Genomic DNA, 13,547 nt, shown 5'->3' on the forward strand with positions numbered 1-13,547 from the left:
GGGAAAGACCAGACACTGACCTTGAGGGGCTGACATTCTAGCTCATGGGGTCTCTTTCTACCACACACTGTTGGGGTGCAGCCGTGGTCCCAGGAAAGATTATCAGAAAAGGATGAATGCAGACTTTCCATGACTCCTCTACACCCCATATTTTAGAGGGGAAACTGGCTGCTGGAGGAAGGGTTGTGTGATACACAGAGAAGCTTGGATGTTTGGAGAATTCTGTGGCTGAGAGAGACCGTAGAGCCTTTCTTAGATGTGCAAATGGAAGCCAGGGAGCCTTCATGACCAGCCAGCTGTTTAGTGGCAGAGATGGGACTGACATGCAGCCTCAGGCTTTCTCTTTTCTTTCTTCTCTCTTCTTACCTCTAAGTTTAAATGTGACATGCCTTGTGAGGGTGGATAAGTGCCATCTTTAAAGACGAGGCTTAGTTCCAGGCTCCTCTTTAATCATAACTTTTTTCCAATATTTTTTGTGGTAAAATACACATAAAATGAAATCAATCATCTTAAACCAGTTGTAAGTATGCAGGTCAGTGACATTAAGCGCATTCCCACTGTTGTGCAACCATCACCGCCGTCCGTCTCCAGAACTCTTGGCATCTGGCAAAAACGGAACTTTGTACTTGTTAAACACTAACTCCGCATTCCTTCCTCCCCCAGCCCAGACAACCAGGATCTACTTCCTCTTCCTCCTCCTCCTTCCTCTTCTTCCTCCTCTTCTTCCTCCTCTTTCCCCTTCCCCTCCTCCTACTCCTCCATGTATTTCTCTAGGGATAATGAATATCTAGTTAATTTTTTCTGAAATGTTTTTCTTTTCACTTGCTCTAAAGCCACAGTTCAAGTCCAGGTTTTATTTTATTTTTTAATTCTGTGTTTAAAGCAGATGCCTTCTTAAAATGATTAGATATGTATAGTGTGACCTTTTCTCCACAGTAGCCAGGTTCTCCCATTCTGAGCAATACCCTGGGGTCACAGGGCTTTGCTTTTCTCTGTATTGTTTCTGAAGCACTAACTCTTGGCCTAGCCTTGCAAGTAAACACTCCCACTGACTACCCTCTATTCTCTATTCATCTTTTCTCTTCTTTGCAAAGCCCCCATCGTCACTACCCCATCTGTCATGCACTTGATCAGGTGTTAGGCTTCGTGGTGGAATTGGTCCTTTGGCCCAGGGAGCTGCTTAAGTCAGGGGGAGGAGTCCATTGTTTCTCTCAAATAAGACAAAACAGGAGCTCCTATTTGTGTATCTTTTTCCTAATTCTATATTGGCTCCTCCCCACAGTATTCGTGAGTTTGGCAGGCATTTGTTCACTGCCTTCAAGGAGCTTTGAGTCTGGTGAGGTGAGACAGATAAACATGTAGACGCATTAACCTGTTAGAGGTACAGTCCTAGCAGGGTGCTCAAGACACTTTGGGAATAAGAGGGGGTTAGTCCTACTGGAGGTGGGTGTGGTGTGAAGTGTCAGAAAAGAATTCCTCCAGGCGACTCTTGTGCTGAGCCCTAAGAGTGACTATATTCCTGGCAGGAGGAGCAATCAGGTTTATTTGAACATCAGTCCGTATGTTGAGGGAGGAGACAGGTGGTCTACTGGAACACGTGGCTACATTAATTTTATTTTACATTTTATCTGTTTGAATAGGTAATGCATGCACAAGGTACAGTATACTCAAGGACATTAAAAAGGAATACATATGACGAAAAACGAGTTATTTCCCTATTAATTGCTCACTTCTCCACCCTGAAGGCAATTATTAGCTACCGATTTCTTGTGCATCATTCCAGGCAGAGATTTTCATGGCATGCAAGAGTGTGTGTGTGTGTATCCCCTTTAAAAATACATGCAGCCTCGCAAGTGGCTTTCTTCATGCTGATTGTGGAAGTCATTTCATATATGAGGACAGACTCGACCTGCCTAGTTCTTTTTAATTTTTTTAGTAGGCTCCACACCCAGCGTGGAGCCCATCACGGGGCTTGAACCCAGGATGCTGAGATCAAGACCTGAGCCGAGATCAAGAGTTGGATGCTTAAGCGACTGAGCCACTCAGGCACCTCCTGCCTAACTCTTTTTAGACCAGTACATGGTATTTTGTTAGGTGTGTGTATGACCACTTGTTTAACTTGCCTCACTTCAGTCTTTTGCCAGTACAAAGAATTCAGTGACTATCTTGCATCTATATCATTGCTCATGCGATTTTTGAGGACGGATTCTAGAAGTAGAACTGATAGGTTAGAGAACATGTGACAGATATTGTCAAATTGCCCTCGAAAGAGCTCCACATTAATGATGCTAAATTTAAGATCCTTTACCACTTGATGCCCCCCACTTCCCCTCCTCTAAAATCCTTGCCACAGTGCTCGTCCTAAATGAATTTGGTCTTATAACTCCTCTGTTTATGATCCTCTAAGCTGTACATGGTTTTCAGGGTAAAGTTTAACCTCCTTGGCCTAGCCCTTAACTCTAGCCTCTGCCAAGTGTGCTGTGCTCCCATTGTTCTGTTCCACTTGTATTTGGTACCTTCTTTTTCACTAAACATATGCACTAGCAGTCAGCATCACCTCCTCTGGGGAGTCTCTCTTTGTTACCTTCACTTGTGCACAGAACACCTAAGCACCACTCTGATCCAGCCCCATCCATTCACTATAGAAATATTTGTTGCGCACGTGCTGTAATGTGGCCCAACCAGGTGTTATTCTCAATGTTGCCTTCAGGGGGTGATGACTGCCTGGTACAAATACCTGCTGTGGATGAATCAAAAATGACAGCACCCATTGCTAACTGGACATATTGTTGAACCTCTTCTGACCTTGGGTTTTGGCATCTGCTGAATGAGGAGGTAAAGCCTGATGACCTCTAAGGTCTCTGCAGCTCAGCCTTATTACTAATTACAACAGCAACAGCAGGCAGTATTTACTGAGTACTGGCAAAGTGCCAGGAACTGCCAAGTGCTTTGTCTGATCCTAATCCTTACATCAAACCAATGAAGACGTATGGTTACTGCTCCCATTTTACAGATGAGGAAACTGAGGCTAAGAGAGTGATTTGGCCACATGGTCATAATAGAGGACACAGATTGGAAGTCTGGCATTCTAATAACTCTGCTGTCCTTAGCCACATAAATATATACACATTCCACACATTTACACACACACGGTTTTGTGTACTGTTTTGGGTCACTTACAGACTCCACCCCTAGACCTCTTCAAGAACCATCCCTTTTCTACAGCTTTAAAGGCTCAAGTTGGAGTCTGGGTAAAAGCTGTGGACAGAAGACTGCTATAGTCACAGCTATTTAGGGGTAGTGAGTAAGGACCCAGTGGCTAGCCCATGCTCATTGAAGGCCCTGCTAGCTGCTTTTCCTTCATGCTGAGGTAGCTCCTGTTGCTTTTTGCAGTAACTCTCTTTAGAAGGGGATGTAGGCCTGAGTCAAGGCTTCAGACATGGATTAAAGGCAGGTCTGTTTAATATCCCTGGCAGAGTCTCAGAGGCATCCTTTATTAGGGTTGTAGATGGCAGGCTCCCTTATCTATTTACATAAAGCCTTATTAATGGAGAAGGAGGTGTGTATGGAATTTAAAAAGGGAGTATAATCTTATTATTTGGAATACTTGTTATAAACTAGGGTAAATAAAATCAAATGACTGAACTAAAATGTAATAGGGCCCATATCATAATGTATCATCATCAACTCAGCTGCTTCTCTGAAGGCTTGTAGAAAGTAATCCCTTAAAGTCTTAACCCCTGATACATATATTTTTTAAAGACCCTGGTTCCTACTCTTCTGAAGTCATCGTCTGAACTAGAGTGGGTGGGGGTGCTAATTAACAGTCCCAGCCCATCCTCTCCCAGTCCTTGTCAGGAACACCCAGCAAGTGTGGCCTCTTGGGGTCACAGGTGTGTCAGGTGAGCCTGGAGTAATTGGTCCATTTTTGAGATTCATGGCTGTGGAGTCAGTGTCAGATCCTCAGGGGCTCATTCGGCCTCTGGCAGCTGAGTAAGCCTAGCCGTGGGCCCTTGGCTCCCGCAGCTGCATTCCTTCTCTAGGCGGTGTATTTCTCCCTTTAAGACACGTGTTCTCTATTTTTTTTTCCTTTCGGTCGGTTGAACTCGCTCTGAGTCCAAATGGCAAAGGCAAAGCCTGACTCAGGGGTGTAGCATCTGTGTCAACAGCTGCCTCTCTCTCCTCTTCTCTGTTGGAGGCGGTGGGGGCAGAGCCTGGGCAGTTGCTGAAAGTTCTGCCATGCCTGACAGATTTCCAGGTGAGCTTGTGTTGGTCTCCTCGTCCTAGAGCGAGGATCTGGCTCCTAGGTGCTGACACTGATGGCAGCTTGCTGCAGGCCTCGGCATTTCCCCACATAGGAGTTGAAAAGCCACTTATGTGCCTGTCCCTTCTGGCAGCAGGAATTCAGTTACTAGCATTTTGTATGTGATTATGGCTTCCTTGCTACAGTGCCTACTTGCAGCTAACTTAGGGCCAAAGTTTTCACTTATGTCCTTGTTTTCTGTTTGTTTTTTTTTTTTATAGGTAAATCTACCCGTGGCTGACTTTAGAATTCTTCTGGCTTTTAAATTTTTTCTTTTTAAAATAACTTGGACGGATAAAAGATGTGCCATGGCAGGATAACACCAAAGAGCACCTCAGCGTTGGCCGTGGCCTCCGCGGGACATGGAGTGTTCCTTCCACTGGTGATCCTTAGCACCCTCCTTGGAGACGGACTTGCCTCAGGTGGGTCCCCGACTGCCTCTGTGTGGGAGGGAAAAGACTCAGTACCATTGTTTCTCCCAAAGGCTGGGATAGGGCACTGTCCATCTAGCGGGAAGTTGCAGGGAGAGAAGAGGGTGGAGGTGGGCTTTTGTGCTGTGGTATGGCCCGGGGGGGGGGGGGGGGGGCAGGCCTGGGGGTGTGGCATTAAGGGGCCTCTTGAGTCACCTGGGAGATGGGTGTGTAGGAACCTGCTGGGCTGACATTGTCGCCCCTTCTTCCTCCTCCTCCCCTCCCCCCCCCCCCCCCCCCCCCCCCCCCCCCGCAGCTGGAGTCACCAGGCAGGATGGAGGGATTCAGAACACGATATTCAGCAGGGTGCAGGTTTTGGAATCAGACTGCCTGTGTTCTGAGTCCAGTCCCATTGCTGGCTCTGCGACCTGAGCAGATCTCCTTACCTCTCAGCTACAGAATCGGATAAAAGTAGTACCTACCCTGGGTGGGGGAGGGGGGTGAAGATTGTCTGAGATAACACAGCAAGCACTTAATGATTGTTAGCTTATTGTGTGTTTCTTGTCTTTTTATGTTTTTTTCTCAGAATAAGTACAAAGTTGAGGTGTTGTAACTTAATGAAAGCAGGACCTGGTCACTGACACTATAAACTTCGTGATCCTGGACAAGCCACTTAGGCATTCTGTGGCTTAGTTTCTCCATTTATCAAATGAGGGGGGTTGACCCGGATACCTTTAAGGTCCTACCCACTTCTCTCAGTTTATACTTTCATAATTCTACGGACTTTTCTGGTTGAAGCTGATGGGCTGCAAGAGCTGTAGCAGTGGCTAGAAATGTAGCCATGAGCTTGATCCTTGTTGGCTTCTGCTGTGCTCTGAAGACCCTTCTTAGGTTCTCTTCATGTGGTCCTCTGGACCTGGTGTCCTTTTTAGAAAGCACATATTTTGATGTGTACCATAGGCCTCTGGGTGACGCTAGAGAACCTGCCTCTGTATCTGCAAGTACCAGTAGGGGTCTCAACTAATTATGAATGAACTCAACAGTAGTGGGGCCCCTACCAGTCTTCATTAGATACATTTATACGGCAGTTTTCTTTGGACAGCATTCCCTGGAGAGGGATCTCAGGTAGATTCTGGAAGGGGACTTGAAGGATGAGAGCAGTGTGGTATAGTGTGGCACGTAGAGTCCCCATGCAGTGCTCTTTCTCATTCTTTCTTTTGAACACTTGATTATTTTTTCTAAGTTTATTTATTTATTTTGAAAGAGAGAACGTGAGCAGGGCAGGGGCAGGTAGAGAGAATCCCAAGCAGGTTCTGTGCTGTCCGTGCAGAGCCCATGCGCCATGAGATCATGACCTGAACAGAAATCAAGAGTCAGGTGCTTAATTGACTGAGCCACCCAGGCGCCCCCTCTCATTCTTTTTCTATCAACCGCTACCACCCGCTTATGCAATACATGAAGATAATGGTGCAGTCTCATCTAAGCTTTTTCTTCTGAATTGTTGAGAAAAACAGTTACCTATTTGTTGTTGCATTATAGTCTTTTCCACCACGCATGTACAGATTTCCTCTTCTGCTGCCTCTTCTTTACTCTGTTCTGACACTTAAACCTTTCCCACAAAGCATAACACCTCTTTGGCTGTGAGGAGCCCCTGGCACAACTAAGGAGGCCACTACTAATGATTGAGACCCCACAACGTAGGCATCATGACTATACATGAGATTTCAAAGGAAAAGAAGGCCAGACTACACCAGTTGTGCAACCAGATGAAGCAGGGCTTACATTTGCAGGGCATATAAGCCAAAACCAGAGGAGGCCTCTAGAAGCTGTAGTCACAGAGCCATAGAATATAGAGATCCTGCCTTATTCACCACTGTATCTCCAGAGCAGATGTTGGCAAGTGACAGTCCATGGACTGAATCCTTCCTGCTGCTTTTGTATGGCCTGTGAGCCAAGAATGGTTTTTATATTTTTAAATGATTGGGGAAAAAAATCAAAAGAATAATATTTCATGATACATAAAAATTGTGAGCTCACATTTCAGTGCCTATAGTTTTATTGGAACATAGCAATGTTTATTCTTTATATTTATGAATATAAATATGGCTGTGTTTGTGCTGCAGTGGCAGTGTTGGATGGTTGTGACATAGACTGTTTCACCCCAAAGCCTAGACTTTAAGATATTGGACCCTTTCTAGAAGAGATTTGCCACCCTACCCCTAGACGCAAACAAATAGTGCTCAATAAGTATGTGCATGAATGGAATAACTGTCAGAGCTAGGATTTTAGAGGTCATGCACTTGCCCAGGGCCCTAGGGCCCAGGCTCCAGAACCTGACCTAGTACCTAGTATGCTACCAAGACCACCTTCTTCCAAGGCTCCACTAGGGGAGCTGTCTGGTCGTGTGACCTGGCAATTTTAGGGCAGAATGTCTGCCTTTGGTGTCTGAGGCCTCTAACTTCCTTAGCTTCATTAAGCCATTCCGCCTACTGCCACCCTCCTTTTTATGGGCTCCACCCCTGCCTCCTCCCATTTCCCACCCCATTTTCCAACTACCCACACCTTCCCAACTTTCCACCCAAGGTCTGAATTCAATTATCAGGAACTGATGGTTTCAGACTGGCTGGATAAAGGGATTATTATTCTCCAATGTGGAAAAATGTATGTCTGTAGTGTGGGCTCAGAGCAGGATGGAAAAGTTGGCTCTGTAGCTTTTTTTTCCCTCCCCCATCTGCAAAGAATCCTCCCTTCCCTGCAACCCCCAACCCCCCAAGTCTTTTCTCCTTCCCATAAAACATGTGTACTGGCACAGAGCAGGATGCAGGCAGTGGAAGGGGTTTTACCATTACTTAGATCCAGTGCACCAAGTTGCTGCTGGTTTTTTCCCTCTCTGGAGTGGCTTCTCGGTGAAGAAGGCACGCACTCCTTGGCCTGAAACCCATAGCACACCTGCATGGCTGTGCCTGCCATAAGCAGCTTGCCAAGAAACCAAAACTCTCAGATACCCTGAAGTTGAGGAAAGGCATGCCAGTTCAAAACAAGTCCCCTCTTCCTCTTCGTGCCTACCTTACCTGCTCCTGTGGCTGCACTTGAACACTTACTCCAGAGGCATTGTAAAATGAGGTACTTATAAAATACACAGCCTTCGTTACCCAGTGAGCTCTAGTCTTTGTGTGTACATACACACTCGTAACTGTGAGACTCCCACCGGACATACGTAAGTGGGTGTCTTCTGGGGGGCAGTTCATCTGTAGAGTCTCTGGTTACAAATTCCACAGTCACCCTTCGTCTTGGTCATAATTGCTCAGGTCTAGAAGAAAAGAATCATGTAGGAACAGGCACTTGAGAGTTCTGGGGCAGAGTTGTGCCATGATCAAGTTCAGTTTTCCATCTTGGTTTCTCTTATCTACAGTTTGGGATTTGGAGTTATAATGGAGAAGGTGTTGGGGAGGCAGTGGGTCCAGCTTCCCCCTTGGTCATTCCTTAAGCAGATATGGGGAAAATCATTGGAAGTTTCCTTTCGAGGAGTAGCAGAAGGAAGAGTATCTTACCTCTTTACACGTGGTCACACCATGCAGGCAAAAGACCAGAAGTGAAAATAAAATTATATGCATAGTACACAGCTTGCCTCTCTTCTTGAACCAGAGAGGAATCAGGGTCTCAGCTGTGCAGCAGCCTTTCCCAGATCTCGCACAACTCCTTCCCTTTACCCAGGATCTTAAGAAACTTGCTTTAGGACCTTAGGCAAATCAGTTGACCTCTTTGTGTCTCCTTTAAAACAGAAATCGAATCCTTAAGGATGTTAGGTTGGTGTTGTGTAGACAATAAAAATGATTGGAGGGCACCTGGCATATAAAATGTGTGGTGTAATTCCCAAATAATAACAACAACAGGGTTGGTATGTGACCCACTGTTGAGTCATGCTGGGCAGGAGACTTTATGCAGATGACATCCTTTGCTGTCTTTAAAAAAAAAAAAAAATGAAGATGCAAAGTCATTGTGTTGGGGATAAGGAATTGGGAGGAGGTGTCAAACTTGACCAGTTGAGGAAGTTTTGGTTACTTCTGGAAACCCCTTTGCCTTCCAGAAAGCTCATGTTTCCATAGTCTGATGGTCTCAACCCAGCTGGCTTGCTGACTCATGTAAAAAGCTTTTGATTTTCATTCTCTCCCTTTCCTGAGCATTTGCTGAAAAAACTCAGTATTTTACTTGTTTCTGATTTCCACCCCCCCCCCCCCCCCGCCCAAGAGTGTTTCCATGACACTTTAGGCCATGTTAAACATCACACAAGCACCTAAAGCCATTTTAAAATCTCATCTGTATTTCTGTGCAGCAGAGTGAGAAAGCATGGCAGTTAGTGTTCACTGAAGAGGGAAAACGTTGAGAACAAGGCTCTCAGGGGTATGATACGACTTTGGCTCTTCATGTTGATGTGCTGGAGAGATGTTGACAAGTGGCCCTGGCTCATCTTGCATCTCTGAAGGGACCTGGAGTCAGAGATAATGTACACTGAACTGAGAGGTGAGAATAGGCAGGAAGTTGACATGTACAGAGCATCATTTGTGTGTCAGGCTCTCTGTGTGTCATCCCATTTAAAGCCCTTAGGAAAGCCTGTGAGCTGCGTGGTCATGTAACCATTTTACAGATGAGAAACTAAGGCAGAGAGAGGTTACATAACCTGCTCAGAGACAGGCAGTTGTCTGTGGGGAAGCTGGCTGGGATTTGTGCTGAGTCTGTCTAACTTTGCTGCCCGTGGTCTGCTGAGAACCACACTGCGTGTGCTGAGTGGCAGCCGGCTTCTCTGAGACCCATTTCTTGTGTCACCCTGTTGGAGCACTCGGGGCAACCTTCAGATGATTCTTTTGACAGAGGAAGAAAGACTCCATCTGTGTTTCCTCCCCTGGATAAAGGATGCAGGAGACATCTCTGGGTTACTGTGTTTGCCTCTGTGGTGGTTTCTGTTCTCATGTACTGGGACCCTTGATTGTTTGGTTCCCAGTTTAGGCACACGGTTTACCAGGGCGGTTCTATTCTTGGAAAGGAACAATAGGGACCACAGCAAATTGTTTGCTAAATGAGGATGTAGTTCCCAAAACATCCGCAGAGCATCTTCCTGTCGGTTGTAAACACTGCTGATGAAGTGATGTAATCTCTCCGTGGTGTAATTACCTGTGACTATAAAAAGACTTGGGGATTGTGGGAGGAGGCTGGATGGGTCATTATAGGGCTTGCTGAACCCTGGCGTCTCAAAAAGACATTGAGAAATTACCCTCCTCAGGCTAATTGTTGTACCATGTTTAGAACATTGCAAACACATGGTATCAGCTTTGCACTGTAACTTTTGAAGAACAGAAACCAGGAGTCCACCAAACTGAACACCTAAGTGGGTCTCAGTCGGGCTAAAGCTCTCAGTAAGCACAGATTCCACCTTTGAAGCAAAGGTGCCCTACTACCCTGGCCTAATTTGTGAGCTAGGATTTTATCCTTACCTGCCCAACTCCTGCAAAAGGGGCCACAGGGCACTTAAAAACACATATACACACACACAACAACCTAGGGTCAGCTTCCAGAGTTCTTAATTATTCTAGTAGGTTTGCAGATGAATCCTTTCATCACCTCTTACCCGCTGGGAGATTCCTTTCCTCTGCATCACTCAGGAGTGTGAGCCTGTAGAGGGCATGAGCAGCCCTCACTCCCATTCCAGGTGGCTGGTGCTAGTATGACTGGTTCCCTGGAGTGTGGCCAGATCAGGAGTGACCTTGGCAGGCCTTGTGTTTAGTGTTGAGGCCCCGAGGGACAGTAGCATTTAGAGACAACCTTTCATGCTGCTGGGTGAAAGAGAGGGGTGCTGGCTGCTGATCTCTCCTAGCCCTGTTCGTGCACCTCACCTGAAGCCAATGTAAAGCATGAAATCTGAATGTACCAGAAGATAAGGGTGAGATTATAACTATTTATTTAAAAAGTTTATTTAAGTAATCTCTATTCCCAATGTAGGACTCAAACTCACAACCCCAAGATTGAGAGTCGCATGCATGGTCTTCCAACTGAGCCAACCAGGAGCCCTAGATTATAACTATTAAAAAAGGATTGTCCCCTAGCATTTGTTCACATAGCTGTCTCTTGTCAGGTGGCATAGGATTCAACTCATAAACACCTTAAAATAGTAAATACCACCTGCAGTTCTCGTGGTGGCACTGAGGTCACTAATGCAGCTCAGGGTAACATCTATCTGTTATCCTTCAGGTCCGCCCCTTGCTTGTTTGTTGCTTTTAATTCCAGTGTAATGAACATGCAGGGTTATATTAGTTTCAGGTGTACAATACAGTGATTGACAATTCTGTACATTTGTTGTGATCATCACCGTAAGTGCACTTGTAATTCCCTTCACCTCTTTTTAATTTTTTTAAATGTTTTTATTTTTGAGAGAGAGAGAGAGAGACAGAGCGTGAGCAGGGTAGGGGCAGAGAGAGAGGGAGACACAGAATCTGAAGCATGCTCCAGGCTCTGAGCTGTCAGCACAGAGCCTGATGCAGGGCTTGAATTTGTGAACTGCAAGATCATGACCTGAGGTGAAGTCATGATCAGCTGATGGACTCAGCCACCCAGGCGCCCCCCCTTCACATATTTCATCTGCCCCCCCCCCCCCACTCGCCTCCCCTCTGTTAACCGTATGTTTGTTCTGTGTAGTTAAGAGTCTGGTTTTTGTTTTTGTGTTTTGAGGTTTTTTGGGGTTTTGTTGTTCTCTTTTTTTTCTTTGTTTGCTTGTTTTGTTTCTTAAATTCCACTTACGAGTGAGATGATATGGTATTTGTCTTTCTCAGAAAACTTATTTCACTTAGCATTATATCCTGTAGATCCATCCATGTTGTTGCAGAGAGCAGCATTTCATTCTTTTTTTATTGACTCCTTGTTTTTAGAGAGGCAGTGTAGTCTGATCAAAAGCATGGACCTTGGAGTCCAGTTGCCTGGGTTTGAATATTTTGAATACGGCCCCTAGTCATAGCTCTCTGTGTTACCCTGGATAATTTTTCTGACCTCGCTGCCAGTGTTTCCCTAAAATGGTCATGATAATAGTGACTACTTCATAAGACTGTTGCAAGAATTAAATAAGAATGTATATATATAAAGCACTTAGGACATGGCCTGGCATACAAAGACGTAATTTCCAAGTTGAAAGATCAGATTCTAGCAGCAGTTGCTACAGTCTGCACTTCTGCTGCCACACAGCTAGTTAATTCAGACAGACTCAAGGTTGGAAGGTATACCTTGTTTCTTCTGTAGTCTTAGATTCTGTTTGATTCAATTCAGTACATACTGAGTAGAGTTGGCTGCATACTGCCTGAGTTATTCATAATTCATAAGTCCGTAATTCTCAAATACTTCCATGTTGGCATCTCGCATATGAAGACAAGGAGAAAAGGGCAGCAGTACCCCTTAGCAATGTTGTTGCTGGGGTAGGGGTGGGGGATCAGCTAGGTAATCTCACAGTAAGCCATTTGCTTCGGAGAGGGTCTCTTGTTGGCATTTCAGAGCCAGAGTTCCTCAAAGCTGCTGTTTGTTAGGAACCTTGGGAGTCATTTTGCAAATTAAAGACATTTTTCCTTTTATCAGCACCATGATGTGATGGGAGGATTGTATTTTAAAAGATTCTTAAACACATCTGGGAGAATACAACATGAGAATTAAGTAAGAACTCTCTTGTCTCCTCTCCCATATGGTAATCCTTTTGCCCCCTCCTACTTTTCTTAGCTATTTTGACAGCATTTCTTCTTTTAAGAGCCCTTTTCTACCTAGATTCATTTGCTTCCCCAGAGATGGGGATTTTCCCCATGTTTAGCTTCTTTGACTTGTTAACTCTGCCAGTAGCAGGTCTCCTAAAGTACAATTGTTTAATCGTTCAGAATTCTGGGAAGTAGTGCGGGGCAGATAAACAGGTTCTCTTCAAGATTTCTTCTTTCCAAAGCCTTTTTTTTTTTTTTTTTTTTAATTCACAAAAGTATTTTAGGCATTTCAACCCAAGAGGGGAAATGTGTTTCAGGAAGTTATGGCCAAGTATAAACAGGGTTATAAAATAACTGTGCTGTAGCCTTTGTTATTCTGAGTAACAAGCAACACTTTATGAAATATGAAAGGGCCTGACAATCAGTTCTTCACATGTAGGAGACACATGTCTCCTTGGGAGAGGACAGGACCTGTGTGTCTGTTGTCACTGGCTCGAGTTCTGACAGTTGGGCCTTGTTGACTCTGGCAGTGGTGGGAGGTACAAGAGAATGTTGTTGGGATTGTCACCCACCAGATGAGGAATGAGTGGGCCTGAGGAGCAGCCCAATAATGTTTACTGAGCACCGGTCAGGGAACAGTGAGGTGTGGCAGCAGATGGGAGAGAAGCCTTGGTTATTTCTGCTTCCCAGTTGATCTTAATACTTTGGGAAGGCCTTTGCAAAGGATCCTGTGGTGTCTAGAGCTGGTGTAGCCCCACTAAACCTCCTGATGACCATGCGTGGATGCTCAGAATTGCTGCTTAATGGCCTATGAAGTTAGCTGGTGACTTCAGTAGGCTGTGTGGCTCTCAGCTTCATGACTCCTGGACAGTAGACCCCTTCGGCCTCTGATCTTTGAGGTCTTCTCCTATCATGACTCTCCAACTCAGATCTTGGTATGTAAGTGTTTGCACATAAGCTCCTTGAAGGTAAGGACAAAGTCCTTTATACATTTGCTTCTTTGCTGTAACCAGGCCAGTGATCATCCCAGGTGGACCCAACCTGGGAAAGGTACTCTATGGGGTGAGCCCCAGCAGGGCTGTGCAGAATCATGGCTTGTCCTGCACATGAGGA

General features: G+C 45.4%; 1 protein-coding gene across 2 annotated transcripts in view; it reads left to right on the forward strand.

Annotated features, from left to right (window-relative positions):
• SUSD6 (sushi domain containing 6) overlaps nt 1–13,547 on the forward strand; it is a 98,312-nt gene that overhangs the window by 41,015 nt on the left and 43,750 nt on the right. For both annotated transcript variants that reach the window (XM_030319420.1, XM_030319421.1), the window contains exon 2: nt 4,525–4,725. In XM_030319420.1, coding sequence (XP_030175280.1) covers nt 4,605–4,725 — 121 coding nt within the window. In that variant the 5' untranslated portion in view covers nt 4,525–4,604. The remainder of the gene's footprint in view (nt 1–4,524; nt 4,726–13,547) is intronic.

The sequence above is a fragment of the Lynx canadensis genome, chromosome B3 (assembly GCF_007474595.2).
Source record: "Lynx canadensis isolate LIC74 chromosome B3, mLynCan4.pri.v2, whole genome shotgun sequence".
Classification (NCBI taxonomy): Eukaryota; Metazoa; Chordata; class Mammalia; order Carnivora; family Felidae; genus Lynx; species Lynx canadensis.